A 16,847-nucleotide genomic window follows, 5' to 3' on the forward strand; every position below is an offset into this window, starting at 1 on the left:
TGAGAAATGGCTGTTATCCCTTTTTTAGTAATACTCTTCAATGTTATTATTCAAAAGGTGATGGTGGGTTTGGATCTGTGTACCGTGCATCCTATGGTGGTGAAGAGGTTGCTGTGAAGATTTTCAATAAACATACTTCCCTCAGGCTCCTAAGACAAGTAAGAAGTACTGCCTTTTTTCTGTAGAGCTGCTCTTGGAATACGACCCTTGTGAAGAGTTTTAAAAGTTTAAGTAAATTGCAAGTCCTCACTCTAAAATATTCTCAGTTTACTTCAGATGTAGAGATTATGCTTTCTGCACTATTTCATCTGATTTTACATTTTACAGGAGCTTGCAGTGCTTTGTCACCTCCACCATCCCAGTTTGGTGTCTTTGCTGGCTGCTGCAGTCCGTCCCCGGATGCTGGTGATGGAATTGGCCCTCAAAGGATCTCTTGATCGTTTGCTTCAACAGGACAATGCAAGTTTAACTAGAACACTTCAGCACAGGATAGCTCTCCATGTAGCAGATGGCTTAAGGTAAATGTGATTTCTGCATGGTTTTAAAAACAGGATATAGCTTCAAAGATTATATTCTGCAAATGAAAAGCTTCTGTTCTCTCACATTTCAAGCAGAATATTTCCTGGGTCAGACAAATGCTTGTGTTTTTATGGTTGATTGGCTCATATGTATTTAGTTACCTGGGTTTTTTTTCCTGTTAATGAATGATGCTCATATCAGTAGAGAAATTGCAAGTCTCTGGGTGTAATTTCCATGTGGCTGTCTTACTGATTTCTTACTGAAACGTCATAGAAATTAATTTAGTGCTTATTCAAGTTCTGAAAGTCCATTAATCACCTCACCTCATTGCAGTGTGACTTTAAAATGACAAAACCTGCCAAGAGAGTTAAGCTTAAGGTTCTAAGATGCATTTTTCAAACTATCAGTGGCTCTTCAGATAAAACTTGGTGCTAAAATACTGCAGTGTAAAGTAATAAACAGTAAATACTATTTCAGAACAATTCTAAAGTCATTATCCAGAAAAGCTGCGTCATGTTGGTGATGGTTGACATTTTTAACACAATATTTCATGTTTGAAAGCAGTTTACTGTTACGAGCTGAATGCACTCAGCGTATGTATACAGATGCATCCCTAACTTGTGAATGCTTTCAGTAAATATTTTTGATTACTAGGTACCTGCATTCAGCAATGATCATCTACCGCGATTTAAAGCCTCACAACGTGTTGCTCTTTACCTTATATCCCAATTCAGCTGTTATTGCAAAAATAGCTGACTATGGCATTGCCCAGTATTGTTGCCGAATGGGAATAAAAACCTCAGAAGGCACACCAGGTATGGAAATATGGTTTGATTTAAAGTCCATTATGTCCAAAAATAGCTAATATTTTTTTATGTAGTCTTTAAGAAGTAACTCAAATCTATATTCTAGTCAAAAGTCACAAAAGGGAGTCCTAGTCATCTTACAAGTTGTGATGCCAGATTTGTACCTCTTGGCCATTCCTCCTGTTCATGTTTTAACACCTTTTAGGAGAATCAAGGAGCATATTAAAGGTTTAAGAAGAAGAAATTAAATTACATGCATTCATAATGATTTTTCATGGTCTGGTTTTAATATGGTTATTGTGATATTGAAATTATGCTGCTAAAATATTTTACTTTAATTTCCAGTATGTTAATTAAGACATAAGTCTTAAATTTTTTTAAAGGCAATAAGTATCTCTTCTGTTCCCCAACTTCAGAGAGAACCTATTAGCATCCATTCTAAAGCCCAGAACAATTCAACCACTTTGAAAAGTTCCTTTAGCTCTTTTAAATTGTGCTAGGGAGCATCACTTCAAGTGTTAAAGGTTAGACCGTCAATAAAGACTGCAGACTTCCCCTTGATATTCAGCATTCATTGATAAAGTAATTATTTTATATTAAAAGGGGCAGGAGCTTTGTAATCCCCTTCCTTTATACTTACTGCTGATATTTTTGGACATCTGCCAAGTACAAGCTATTGCCAGCCCAGAAATAGTTTGATGTTTTTCCTTGCACTTCCTGTGTAATTTTTATCAATAATTGTTTACTTTCTGAAGTACAAAGATGGCTTCATCTTGATATGAAGCATACTTATTAATGAATGATTTATTTGCAGGATTTCGAGCGCCAGAGGTTGCCAAAGGAAATGTTATTTACAATCAGCAAGCTGATATTTATTCATTTGGCCTGCTGCTTTATGACATTTTAACAGGAGGAGGTAGAATAATGGAAGGCTTGAAGTTTCCAAATGAATTTGATGAATTAGCAATACAAGGAAAATTACCAGGTATGCCTTGTTTCTAAAAGTTTTAGCTTTTGTCCTGGCTCCTCCACAAACAGCGTATCTTATGAGTTATGTTGTAATTAACAGTGATCATAGAAGGAGACTTAGAAAAATATAACATTCTTCATATTCCTTCTGCTTACAATACATAATTATTGGCTGCTGGAAGGAAGATTAAACAGGCTATCAGGCTGGACATGATGTAATCATTTGGACAGTACAACTCAGGACAATGTAACTTGGGCAACTTCTGCCAGTGCTGAGAGCTGTTGAATTTTTATAGCACTACAAGCTGAATGTCTGGTGTTCTTATTTATTGCCCAGAAATAGTGGGTATACTCATGAAACATTCCTTAAGGAATATTTTGCTTCATTTAGGAAAGAACTGGCACTCAGTCTGGCATAGCTTCTCCATTATGAGAGACAGAGTGTTCATACATTTACTGCTCCTTAAGGAGAACAGTCCAATTGTAAACTCAGACAGTTTCCACCCCCTTCCTGAAGAGGATATCCCAGGAACTGATGACTAAGTATCTCTTAAATGAAACTGTATTGACTGAATTATAAACCCTGTGGAATAATTGAAGTGTTTGTTTCTGGAGATAGTACAGTTCCTTCCACCTATGCTCATCGTTTTTGTATTTCCACGAAAGGAGGGGCTGGTTGGTCTCACAAGCAAACAGTGCCTGTCTTTTGCTGCACTGAATATGTTCATTTGCAGGTATTCATCACTAATATTACCTCTGTCTGAGGTAGGACTGGAATATTTGCTGTGGATTATGATGAACTAAAAAGAAAAAGCAATACAGGCACCATCATGAATGATTTGTTCTCAGAGAGTTCAGCAGCTATAGTCATAAGATATATATTCCAAGCACTAAGTGGGAATTTAAATTTCCATATCTTGTAAATGCTATATGGAGTTTTTTATCTATTTCCTGTATCTTTTTTGGAAGTTCATCTGTATTCGATATACTCAGAAGAATAAATGTGGAAAACAGTGTTTACAGGAATTTGAAAGACTGTTGACTGAAGTGACAGAGCCTTGAATGGTCAGCATTAATGGAAACACAACCCACATATATCTGCGATTCAGTCCCAGGCACAGGGACATCAAAGAAAAAGATAAAGCAAAATCCATTTCCTTTAACTGCTATTAATTAAAAGGACTCTAGTTGTAGCATTTCATGCTCTAGCATATGATGGCAGATGAGCAATTCCAAGCTGTTTACGCTGACATTTTACCTAAGAAAGTGATATTTCTTAGAGCGGCTCAGTAAGAAGTTAGATGAATTCTAAAAATAAGAAGGTTAGTTAGAATTATGGTAAATGCTGGTTAATAAGTTATGTAATTTTACATTCTAGATCCTGTCAAAGAATATGGGTGTTCCCCTTGGCCTGAAGTTGAAAATTTAATTAAAAAGTGTTTGAAGGAAAACCCTCAGGAAAGACCAACATCTTGCCAGGTATTATTACTTAGTTTATTTGCTTTTTTATGATAGATGGCAGTACAAAGTTGTGGTTTCTGAAAAGGAATCAGGCATTAAGTTAATGAGAAGCACAGGTTTCTTTCTGTTGTTCTTTTCTGGAATTGAAACTGCCATGAAATATTAGCTGCTCTTGCCTTCCAAAAAAAACTGTTCAATTGAAATCTACCAACCACGGGTTCTAGCTTGCTGTTTTCCCCTGTATTGCTGTGTAGCAACTGTAGTGAAACACAATTCAGATTACTTCCTGGTCTTCATTAGAGCTATGCAAAAAGACTTTGTTAAATAGTATCAGTGCAGTTACACACTGTTCTGTGGCAGTACAAAGACCAGGCTGCTGAGATACTGTGTCCATATCTAAAAAATGCTGTTATCTGTTGCTTGTTATTTATTGCTGTACAAGCCATTGTTGTCAGCATGGACATGCTGTGGCTTTCTTTATAGGTTTATGAGATCCTGAATTCTGCAGAGCTTATCTGTTTGATGAGGTATGTGTCCATACCTAGCACATCTACAGCAGAATGCATGGTGGCTGCCAATCAAAGCTGCAAGAAGGCAGGAGTCTGGATAGGCAATGGGAACACAGAAAAGGCACAACTTTCATTTGTTAACCTAAACACAGATGGACATACTTGTGAGGTATGTGGGAAAGTTGACATTTATTCTATTTTTTCTGGCAGACAGATGTTTTTCAGAAAAAATAATTGCATTTTTACAGCAGGATATTACTTCTGGAAAGCTAAGCTTTGAGAGAACGAAGATTGCTCATAAGTGAGTCATCACTGTATCCATGGAATGAAGTAGAAAAGCAGTTGCTTTTTTACTCTCTTCCTGCTATCCAGCCTGAACTTTCTCATTATACTGTCTATCTACTACTGGAATACTTTCTTCTACTGAGATGGAAACTATTTCTAGCATGAAGACTACAGAAAGGAGTTAATAGTTAGGCTGACCTTCATATCTCTACCTCCTTTTAATAATCCAGATTGTCTCTTAACAACTTCTCACTTCCCACAAATGCCATCTCCTTGTGCCACTTTGGTGATGCGATGCCCTCCACCTCTTTTCATTTGATTTTGATACATCTCAGTCCTATCCCATCAGCAAAGGGGAAAGGTTTTACCAGGACTGATGTACTGTGCTGAACATGTGTGCCAGAACTGAGCATGATTAATCATCAAAGTTGTTTCAGTTCTATTTCCATCTGCCATCTGTTGACCATGATACATCTGAATTGGTAGCTTTGGTATAAATTATATGGGTTGTTGTTCTAAAAATAAAATGAGAAGAAGAAATATTAGGCCAGTATTATCATTGTTAGCAAATAGTATTGCAAGAGTTCTATTTGTTCAATTCTCTGATGGCTTCAAGATCTTGATTGGATAAAAAGAGTATCTTTTTTTGTCAGCATTCAGCTGAAAGATTTTCCTATGTACTGTTTGAGAGGTCCTTCCAAGCACTTTGAAGATAGTGGCCCCTATTCTGCTAATAGGGAATTAGATTTCTTAAAGGAGAAGTTAGGGCAAGGGTCTGTCCAGAGTCCTGTTTTCTACAGCACAAGTCTATTGTGCTATATTTTTATCATCAGTAATTTACTAGCATTTACTGTTACTGAAATAATGACCAAGTTGGTTTTTTCTTCTTTTTTTGACTCAGGATATTGCAGACAGTAAAATTATAAGTTTGGCCTTAGTGACTCTTCCTACTGAGAAGGAAAACTGGATTGTAGCAGGAACCCAGTCTGGTTCTCTGTGGGCATTTAATACAGAAGATGAAACTAGAAGGCATCGTCTGCAGAAAATGTCAGATTCTATCACTTGTTTATACTGTAATTCTCTTTCAAAGCAAAGGTATAAATGAATTTTAAATGTTTTGGGTTACATTTTGAAAATACTGCTAAACTGAAGTGTTCAGAAAATTACATCTGTACATACTGCACTTTTGTTCTGACAACTGCTTGTTTAGCCTATGTTTGCACTTAATTTTGCACCCAATGCAGCTGGGGATTACATTCATTATCACAGGGATTGTGTTTGCTTTTAGTCTTTAAGAGAATATTGAAATACTAAAGACTCTCATTTTAATTTTTCTTGCCTGATTAACACACTTATAGAATTAATTATTTTACTTTTTTTCAGCAAACAGAAGAATTTCTTCTTGGTAGGCACAGCTGATGGCAGACTGGCAGTTTTTGAAGACAGAGCAGTAAAGGTAGACTTGTTCTTTGCTGTCTGTTCTACAGAGTGGTATCAGTAATATCTAAAGCAGCAACCAGGAGTAGCTTTATTTCATGCCACTTATTTTTAATTGCTTCTCTAAAACTAAAATTAATTTTCTGTTGCAGTCTGAGAGAAACTGCACACTTTACAATAACTGCTATAAACAAAAGATTCAAGAGGTGGAAAATTCCTTTGAAAGGCCTGGCAAACTGTCTAGAGACTGACATTGATTGTTGTTAAGAATAGTCTAACAGTTTTGACCTCCTTTATTTATTGCTGTAATAGCTCCTTTTTCCTCTCATTTAATAATTTTTTGTATAACAGCTATGTTCAAAAATAAAATATTGTTTAGGTTTTCTGTAGATCAGAGTTCTGCACACAGAACAGATGAAGGAATGCTGGGAACTGTTTCTATGATCTGGCACCTGAAGGTTTAGTTCCTGGCCATATGCATTTAGAGTAGTTATGGAGTTACAGTGCATTTCAGAATTCGAATATGGTCCAGTGTAGGACATCTTCAAAGACATAGGTGTGTCTTTCCAGCCAGTCCTTGACTTGTGCCAGGGGGTCAGTCCCTGCTCTGGCCTGTTTCTGCTCACAGGCTGTCTCCTATGGGACATCTATAATGGGAATGTGGTGCTTTTCACTCAGTAACATTCTAGAAATGTTCTGAACCATTGTGAATGTGTAAATTTAATTCAGCAGACTATGTGACCTTGTTTTAACAGGATTCTGTGTCTGCATCCTGCTTGTATCTAATACAGAGTATATGTTTTCTTGCAGTGTAAGGGTGCTACACCTTTGAAGATACTGACTATAGGAAATGTTAGCACACCCCTGATGTGCTTAAATGAATCCTCATGCTTATCTGAAAAAAATGTAATCTGGGGAGGCTGTGGAACAAAAATCATTGCCTTAACCAGTGACTTCTCTGTTCAAAAGCTCATTGAAACAAAGACAAGTCAACTGTAAGTTTTTGATTTTTATAAGTGATGTTATTTGGCTCATTTGTTTTCATCAAAGATTTCTGGCCATACTTTGATACATTCTTTGAGTTTGCTTGTTTCTGTTTTTTCCTTTCCATAATGCAGATGGAGTATCAATGAATAATGTTGAAAGTATTTGTTGCTACTTTTAAACAAGGAAATACATTTTTATTCCATAAAGGATTGATTAAGTCAATATCTATGCAACTGATCAATTTTCTTCTCCAGTTGGCCTAGTCCAGGCCCTGTCTACTTTACTTAGAATGACACATACATATTTATCATAGTATTTGTCCTTTTGTGTTTGTCAGTCTGGTATGTGTGCGTATCTTTGCCCTATATATATTTAATCACATCTGATTGCTGACTTCTCACTATTTAGAAATTATTGACTGAGGGTTTGGGAGTGTTTGATGTAATTCTCACATGGACAGATACTACTCTGAAGTTAAGGGGAGCTTTTCCTGAGCAGGGAAAACAGTGTTTGATGAGAAAGATTTATTAATAGACTTTGAGTATTAATGTGCCTCAAAGGATGTCATCAGCCTAACTCTATTACTGTGATAATTTATTTTGAACTGTAGGAAGATTAAAGGAAAGTCTTTCAGTTGTATTTTAGCCTAGTTTGATTTTCAGGCTGAATGATTCTGCAAGAGTCAGAGAGAAACTAATCCCACTCGTAGTAGTCTAGTTTTTCTACCAGGTGTTTTCTGTGTATCTAACTGGAGTTCTTCTCTTGTCTAGGTTCTGTCATAATGCTTACAGTGATGCAAACATTATTTCAATAGCAATAGACAAATCCATCTACTTGGCAAAGAAAAACAGCCATTTTGTGGAAATCTGGGACAAGAAGACAGAAAAGCTTTCTGAATTAATTGACTGTGCACATTTTCTTAAGTAAGTGTTTAATTTCAGATTGTTGGCCTGGTGGATAGGAAGGGGAATATCAGATTGCCTTCTCTAGCATGGTACTCTAACCTGCCAGAAGTAGGGCATTTGTCTAGTTTGTTGGGCAAGTGTGGATTTTCTCTCCTGTTTTTTGGCCCAGAACTTCAGAATATCCCATGCAGAATCCCACTTTTTCAAAGACTCTTACTCTATTTCCCAATTTCTCTATGATGTCAAGAAGACTCATTTAGCTCAAGAAAGAATAAAGTCTTTTTCTGTCCTACAGGTACTAAGGCTAATACAGTTCTTGCATCCTCTGAACAAGAACGTCTTTTCAGTGCACAAATTCAGTAGGAAATCAGATTTTTATTAACTGCGACAACCTTTTCATTTAATTTAAATTGTTCCTCTGCCTTAGCATGCCACATCCATTTATTTTTTCTGGTGAGGTTAGGAGCAGGTGTAGGTGTGCTCTTTCCTGCTTTGCTGTGACATTAACCTCCTGCAGACTGGGGGAGAACTGAGAAGTTCTCCTGCCTTCTATTAAAGGTCTTCTGAAGTAGACCAGATGGCTCTTTGGAGTCCAGTAGCTTTCATCCCAGTTTGTTTGCATGAGAATTTTGTGTTTGGGTTGGTGAATGATTGCTTAAAAGTCTGTTATTCAGAGTGGCATTTTAGTAGCTCCAGAATAGGGTGCCACCAAATTCCAATGCAAATTCTTTCCATACTTACAGGAACAAAGTGGAAAAATTAAATAAGGAATCAAAACACAAATTGGCTTATTCTGGAAGAGTGAAGACCATTTGTCTGCAGAAAAATACTGCATTGTGGATAGGGACAGGAGGAGGACATATCTTGCTGCTTGATTTGTCAACGCGTCGTCCTGTACGAGTTATAGACAAGTTCTGTGATTCTGTTCGAGTCATGATAACAGCTCAGCTGGGTAAGTAAAACATTTGAGTGATGAGTGCTTTGAAATCACTGCTAAGTTTAGGTTTTCTCTGTATTGCTTGTTATGGTGTTCCAGGAACAGATTAGCATTATCCAGGATTTGTTCATTCATTCTTACTCCACGCCTGTCATCTTTCATCAGTGTCAGACTCTAGGGTGTAAACTGAACACCAGTAGGTTGAATTCCTGTGGCCACATAAATCAGCAGTTTTTCTTGGCTTGTCACTGCTCTGCATATGAAGTCCCCACCTTACCTGCATCCCTGTGCTGTGCTTCAGCAGAGCTCTCACTGTCCTCTGTCACATGTCACTCTGTCTTCTCTTATGTGTGTCTGCCTGTGTTCTTTCTCCATCTCAAGTGTTACACTTCTGCCTTTTCTCTCTGTGGACCATGTTGGATTTTAATAATTTTTCTTTTACTGCATATTGACTAGTTTTCTTCTCCCATCCTCATTCAGAAATGGTTCTTTTAGATTTGGGTCACAGACAGCTCACAGCAGAGCTGGTAAAGTGCTTCACACCTGGATGTGAGGTGTGGACTTGTACAGATGTACTGCTGCTGTCATCAGGGACACTTGTTTTGAGCTGCTGTAGGCAGATGGGAGTTGTGAGGTTTCAGTGGTGACCACGAACAGCCACAGGAATGCAGCTAAGGAAGGGACACTCCTTGGCTTTTGAAATTTCCTTCACCTGTGCATTGTCCTGCACTTCTCCCAAAAGTAATAAAGGCCATATAAACTCAAGTTTGTGGTACTGCTGTGGTGAATACAGTCAAAATACACATTAATTCAAAAAGTACTTTGTGGCACGATATGCAAATTCCCATCACTTTCTACTGTGTTTTGGAAAAAACTCTGGAATCCCTGTCAGTGTTATTTAAAGTGTGTTTACTGTCCAAAAAAAATCAAACAACCAGACACTGAAGCTGCTGTGAATTCAGCAGCACACTGTAATTCTGCTAGCAAATATCACAGTTGCAGGCTGTGGATGTTTCCTCCTTACCATCAGGAACTTATTCTGTGGGCTGTTTCTTTCTTTCTGGCACCAGAAGAATCCGTAGACTACAGTCAGGTCATAGTGCTGGCAACATTGTGTGAGTCAAACATACCTCTGACTTTCCTTTTTACCTGAAACAGCAAGTGTTACAGTCTGTTCAGAGCCCAGCTGTTAGTGGTGCCAGCTATAGCACAACATTATCATTCCAGCCAGTCATGATAGCTACAATGTTAGTACATAAAGGGACATAATATTTTCAGCATTTTGTAAAGAATAGTTGCTATGAAAGCATAATAATTTTTGCCTTGCTGCTGTCATTGATTTGGAATATAAATTGTATAGAATAGTGTGATTTAAAAAGCCTTGAGGCTCAGTCACATCAACATTTTTAATCAAAATTTTATTTATAGAAAAATCAATATTCAGGAGTTTAGCTGCATTGGCACAAATCTCACTAATAGAAAATAAGATTGATATATGCAGTTTGATATGTAGTTTTTTCTTTTGATCATCTTTTTGCAGCAATTATTTATAAGGGCTAGGTTTTTTCCCTAAATTCAAGGACTTGGTTTCTACTGAAATCTCTGAAAATGGCATTGAGGCTACTGAGCAGTTTTTCAACAGTACCACATTGCTTATATGAAATAAAAGAAGATAGAGGGAAATATTTTTTATAATATTTGTGTGAAATAGTTTCATTTAAGGTTAAAACATATAATGCCAAGCAGAGGTAAATATTTAAGGAAAAAGATATTGCCAAACTTAGAGACATTAATTTTATCTGTACTTCATATATTAATATGGAAATACAATGTCTTTTTCCAACTCTGTCACCTAACATATTGATCTTCAATAGGCATGAGACTTACCATAGAGAATAATGTAGATGTAAATCTGTAGTTTATTTTGCAAGTGCAAATTTAGATTTCTATATAGTAAGACAGGATCTAGGTCTAAATAAGAAATATTATCACTTTTTTAAGGAGTATGGATAAGACTGGCTATAGAAAATAGTTAAATTTATGAAAAATCTGAGCATGGAGGATGTGTATGGTTCCCACCATACCTCATCTACTATAACTAGATTTACATCACTCTCAGAGAATATAGTGCTGACCTCCCCGGGGCAGGAAGAATCTCTCTACCTTGCAGAGGTCCTGGGGCATGTTAAAAAACTTTCCAACCACAGCTTTCACAGTTAGGCCATACTCCAGTCTATTTATGCCCCAGAAACTGCTCCCCTCCTCATCTTTGTCCTGGGAGCATCAGGCCCCGTGCTTGAAGCAGTGTGAGCCATGGTGCTGCAGTGGGGTGTCTGCACAGTGGGGGCTGCTCCTTCCCTGGCCTGGTCCTCACCAGGGCCTGGGGCTGGGCCCTGTATTCTTCTGCTAGCTGAAAGCCAAGGGCTCTCCACCCTCATTGTGCTGCCAGTAGGAACAGGGAGCTGCTGTGGCAGGAGAACACGTGACAGCTTCTGTCTGTCTTTGCAAGACATTTATAGACATGTCTTGTTGGAAATAAGTAGGAAGTTGACATTGAAACACTGGCACATTCTGTTTATCCTTTTGTGATCCAACCACTCCTCTCTTCCACATCTTTTTTGTGTTATTCGCTAGGCACCTTCTTGTGATCTATCCCCTATTTCTACTTCCCACCCATATGCCATCATAAGTTTAAAACTTTTAGTTCATAGTGTTTACTCAGTTTTTTGTCATATTTTGTTAGTTTGGTTTTTTTCATAACTGAACTGGCACGTTTTGCTGTGCACCGGGACTTCACTTACAGCCTGTCCATTTGCTGTGACATCTGCTTCCTACCACCTCTGCCTGTGCAGTATAATAGAGTGCTTTGTTCTTGGGCTTGTTCAGCAGGCTGGTCAGCTGATCCTGTGCTTATGCCTTGGAACCCTGATAAACCCTGACATTAAATGGAGATGGGAACTATATTGTCTTTGTGTCTGGTGTTTTCATGGCTAATGATTTTGAATAAATGGTCTGGTTGATTGAACTCTGCTTTCTGTCTGCTAATGCCTTGATGCCATCTACTCTTTCTGTCCTTAAATTACAAAATTCATATTGAAATTAAAATTTGACATTTCATTTCTTTGAAAAAGGGAGTCTCAAGAATGTGGTCCTTGTTTTGGGATATTGCTATAAGAGTGACACTGAAGACAGCAAATATCACAAAGGTATCTGAATTGTGTTTTACTAACTTAGATGATTAGTGGAGGAGACACTATTGTGCTTGATTACTCACTGAGAGTGAAAAGTTGATCATCATTTGACAAAATTTTATTGAAACATTACTATTAAATAGTTTTTGTTTGCTTTTGTATATCTGGACTCATACAAACTGAAAGTAACTTCCAAAAGTGGATCTGAGGAAGCCACTGTTTGAAGGATACAATACAAATTGTTGCAGAACTGTATTTGGAGAGTAAATGTCATTGCCTAATTGGAGAATGTATCAAATGGATTTCCAGAGGTGTCTGTGCTAGGTCAGGAATCCCCAGTGTTTTCATGAGTGACATGAATGAAAGAATAGTAAATGTACTTTTTAGTTTTGCAGACAGCTCACAGCTAGGACAAGCTCACTGGAGGGCAGGATTAGAACTCAAAGTGACCTTGACAAATAGAACTAATGGTCTGGAAGGAAATAGGATACAGTTCTGTAAGGAGAAATGCAAGACCTTTTATTTAATTATGAATAATCTGCTGTACCAGCATGAAGAAATTATCAGCTTAAACAGCAGTGCTGCAAAAAATGGGTCAGAATTGATCAGAGGCTGGTCATGAATCAGCCATGTCACGTGGGTGCAGATGAGGCAAACACCACTCTCACACCATGAAAGTGGTGTCTGTAAGATGTGAGCTAGTTCTTAGACTGTGCTAGGTGCTAATATGGCCTCTGTTGGTGGAGCTTAACCATTTATTGTTAATGATCTGGACTATTAGGAATAGTCCAGAGGAGACAAATGCAACCTGTGAGGAAATGTTGCAGGGAGTTAAATTGGTTAATATAAATAAAGCTTAGAAAGGACATGATAATAGACTTCAACTACGTAAATGAAGAGCAAGAGAATAAAGACTTCTACATATTCCCTGTGGGTAGGATAAGCACTAACAAGTTCCTATTACAGCAAGGGAGATTTCAGTCAGACATCAGTAAAAGCTTCCTGACAATTAACATAGCATAGCACTGGAAGATAGAAAATCTGCATCTTTAGATTTTTCTAAGAACAGTTAAAGTTGATGCTCTGATCAATGCCCTTCATCTTCATCTCATCTCAGTTTCAGTGACTCCTAAAAATATAGCAATGGTAGTATAAAGCTAAGGAGGGCAAATGTAGATGAGCTGACTGAGTCAAACTTTAGAGCATTTAGTTTACATTGTGGTATTCCCCAATTCCTGTAACCATAAGAACATGTACTGGCTTGTTAGCATTTTTATTTTATTTATGAGTGACATTAATTACAGAAAAGAATCAGAGACTCCAGAATCCTTGGGGCCTTAGTTTTTAAGCCTCATTTCATGTAAGTGTTCTCAACTGTCCCTATTCCAATAAAAACAGTGTGAATTCTTCATGAATAAAGAGTTGTTTGCATGAATGGAGACTGAAGAAGTGACCTTTTCTCAGTATTTTCACTAGCTTATGAAATCAGTTTTTATTGTACAGTGAATGGGGTTTGAGTCTCATAGGCATTTAAGGTATAACTGCTTGGAAAGATAAAGATGAAATTTGCAGGCACCTCAGTGTTAGCATTGGCTGCAGCTCAGGTCAGTTCCTTAAGTCCCACAGGCACTAGAAATGTTTTTTCAAATACTTTAAATGGGATACTCTAAATTTAGGAATTAGAATGCAAATCATTGTGTAAGTACAAACAGCTTGTAACCCGTAACTGCATCACCTCACACACAAAGTGTCATGGAACTTGTCTTCTGGGTCCAAAAGATCATGTTTCATTGGGTAAATTTATGAGTAATTGAGAACAAGCAGATAAGCAAAATAATTTCTACTTATGCAATAATTCATCTCTGTTGCAGTTTTCAAATTTTCTTTTTTTTCTCTCCAGAGTTACAATCCTGTGTGTCAGTGTGGGACATTAACCTACCCCATGAAGTGCAAAACCTGAAAAAACACATAGAAATGAGACAGGAATTAGCAGAAAAAATGAAGAGTGTTTCTTTGGACTGAAAAGTCACCCTGCAAGTGTCATTTTTTTTCTAGTGCAACTATAAAAAAAACCATACTGTGCAATATTTACAGCTTCTTCTTCCTGTTTTTAACCTAAAGCAGGAAGAAAACTCCCATTCTTAGGATGTCAAGAAGAAAAAAGTTATTTGCAATATTTGAAAGGACAGAAAACTGTTGGGAATTTCTGATTCTAAAATGGTGTCGTGGATCTGTTGTTTACCTGTGAAGTTCTGCTCTCTGCAGCTATGGCTCAACTTCAGTATGACATCGTTCATCCAGTTTTTGATCCCAGTTAAATTGGGAATAAGCCAGGAGACTATAAATGGCTCTAATTTACTTCATTATCTCTATGAGCTGACACTCTAATAAGAAGCAAAATATAAGCCTCTGTGTGTTTACTGCAGTTTGTATGTATGAGTTCACTCCTATGATTCATGGTTTAGTAAAGCCAGAGCTTGTGACCCTATGAAAAAACATCATATTTTATCTAACAGCAGTGTTTAAAGGAATATGTAATTATTACATTACTCTTTGAAAACAACAGGCAGAATTGTCTGTGTTTCTTCCATGAATAATGAACTTTCTTTTTTCATTATGACCAGAAAAAGCCCCATTGTGCTGCTATAATAAAATAGCTCCAAATGAAACACACCGTGAGGCTGCTGCATGTTGGTGTCCTCATGCAGCGCTGCAGTCTGCCTGCTCCTAGGAGATGCAGTCGCAGCATGGGAACGCTGCCAGTCCCAGTCACGTAACTCTTGCGCAGCTCTCCTGGAAGAGAGAAGAGAAAGGACGGGGTGAATGCTCTGATGTAAATGCTGCTATGACTTGCTCTTAGTCTGACTTGCTTGTTTGCTTACCTCAATCTAAAAAAGGGGAAGTTTTGCTTTGATTTTTCTAGCATGCAGGGTTTCCACTTACTCGTTCTTGTTTGAATTTATGTTGTTTTGAGGGATAATCAGGGGGACTTTGAGGAGCGTAAGAACTGGCTGCCTCTTCCAAATTTGTTTCCACACATCATCATTCAAGAGTCACTTTTTGCTGCTTTCTGGCTGTAAGTTCAAGCTGCTGTTTACAGCCCACACTAACCTGCTCGAAGGAAGTGCCTTATTTCTGTCCACCTGAAGACAGACACCGTTTTCTTTTTTTGATACCAGCAGAATCCACAGGATGCTCTCAAAATCTCAGGGAGTGAGCATCCAGAGCCATTCCTGAGTCTAGAGAGCTGAACATGGTTGAGCAACCAAAAAGTTCTCAGTTTTTTGTTTGGATGTTGTTTTTTGGTTTTTTTTGGTTTTTTTTTTTAGAAAATTACATACTGGGACAACAGCATTTCTTGTGTCCAACTCTAGCATTGTTCTATTTTTTGCCAGTTGTGGAATGCATACTCAGGATGGTTTTCAGATATGCATCCCAGTTTCTATGAATTCTTGTAATCTGTGTACTGAGAAGAATTTGCTATTTATATGGGATTTTATAACTCAGAAAATATGTATTATGTTAGAATGAATATTGTTGGTTTTTTTTAAAGAAAAGAATATATGCATTGTGATTAAGTTTATTTGTAAGTGCTTTTGAAATGTAAGCCTAAACATTTATATTAAAACTGTGCTTTGTTAATAATGTATGTCTACTTTTTCATCGTTGAATTTTTAAGGAGGGCTTTTCTCTGCAGCTTTTGTGGCATTTCGTTCTTTCAAAATGATGCAAAAACCTGGCTCTATAGGTATTATTGACACAGCTGCACACTGCTCTATTGCAGTGCATGTCTTGAGTCCTTTCTCCCTTCCCCTGTTTATCTTCTGCTTGGTCTTCCTGCAGACTTTCCCAGAGATGGGAGGTGACCTATAAGGAGTATTGTCCCTGTGGTCATTCCTCACCTCTCCAAGACTCTGGATAACATTGATCCATAGACTGAATTGGGTCATGTGTTCAGTATTACAGGGAGGGCAAAGAACAAAAGAAACATCAGCCAAAAGAGTCAGGAGCTCATCACAACCCCGACTCAACTGGTCATTGCTGATTTATCTGTGGCTGGAGAGAAAAATGGTGGTAGCCCATTGTGACTGTATAGCAATACTGTACTCATTCATACAGGGCACACTGATCCCACTGCATCCTCACCAAATACTAAAAATAGTACTACAAGAAAATATTTAGAGAACATCTTGTGTTGGTGCTTTGTGCTAGAAGTGCTTAGGGACTGGCGTCCCCTCCCCAGGTGGCACCTGCCACCAAGGGCAGGAACAGCACCATTGAAACCTGCACTATAAGGAAGCCTGTTCCCAGAAACACCTCTACTGACAAACTGTAAGGAAAGAGGGGAAAAAAAAATCCGTAACTTTGTGTTCACTCTGATTTCAGTGGAGCTGTTTGAAAACCAGTGGAAACTGATCATATAAGAGGACAAGTTCTGTCAAATATAGTTTCTTGCATACTTTGGATAACATCCAACTTGTGAAAACAGACGACCCTTACTTCAGAAAAGAGCCTGTTTGCTCATGGGAAAACAAGCATGTGGTGTGATGTGACTGAACACCTGAGCTGGGACAGGTGAATAACCCCATGTCCCTCAGCACCTTAAAGGGTACTGGGGTTTAAACCTAAAGAAAGGGACACTAAACATACATAGTGACCTGAATGCTTGATTGGATACTGTTGGCGTTTTGTAGAAGTATCCTTCCCCTCCTGTGCTACTGACATTAATTAGAGTAATTCTTTTTTATTGGTTGCTTGCTCTTATAAATTACATATGCAGATTCACCTGGTCATTAATTTTAACCTCATTTCTTTTACAGGCAGTTCCTGTCAACTGCACT

The 16,847-nt window shown here is 37.8% G+C and overlaps 1 protein-coding gene across 7 annotated transcripts in view; it reads left to right on the plus strand.

Annotated features, from left to right (window-relative positions):
• Positions 1-15,655, plus strand: part of LRRK2 (leucine rich repeat kinase 2) — a 63,183-nt gene extending 47,528 nt beyond the window's left edge. For all 7 annotated transcript variants that reach the window (XM_021539114.4, XM_021539111.4, XM_085570062.1 and 4 more), the window contains 13 exons: positions 58-158; positions 328-518; positions 1,174-1,334; positions 2,140-2,310; positions 3,673-3,773; positions 4,239-4,433; positions 5,451-5,644; positions 5,933-6,005; positions 6,797-6,981; positions 7,744-7,896; positions 8,622-8,830; positions 11,947-12,021; positions 13,907-15,655. In XM_021539114.4, coding sequence (XP_021394789.2) covers positions 58-158; positions 328-518; positions 1,174-1,334; positions 2,140-2,310; positions 3,673-3,773; positions 4,239-4,433; positions 5,451-5,644; positions 5,933-6,005; positions 6,797-6,981; positions 7,744-7,896; positions 8,622-8,830; positions 11,947-12,021; positions 13,907-14,028 — 1,931 coding nt within the window. In that variant the 3' untranslated portion in view covers positions 14,029-15,655. The remainder of the gene's footprint in view (positions 1-57; positions 159-327; positions 519-1,173; positions 1,335-2,139; positions 2,311-3,672; positions 3,774-4,238; positions 4,434-5,450; positions 5,645-5,932; positions 6,006-6,796; positions 6,982-7,743; positions 7,897-8,621; positions 8,831-11,946; positions 12,022-13,906) is intronic.
• The last annotated feature ends 1,192 nt before the right edge of the window (positions 15,656-16,847 follow it).

Source organism: Lonchura striata, chromosome 1A (genome assembly GCF_050655825.1).
Source record: "Lonchura striata isolate lonStrDom1 chromosome 1A, ASM5065582v1, whole genome shotgun sequence".
Taxonomy (NCBI): domain Eukaryota; kingdom Metazoa; phylum Chordata; class Aves; order Passeriformes; family Estrildidae; genus Lonchura; species Lonchura striata.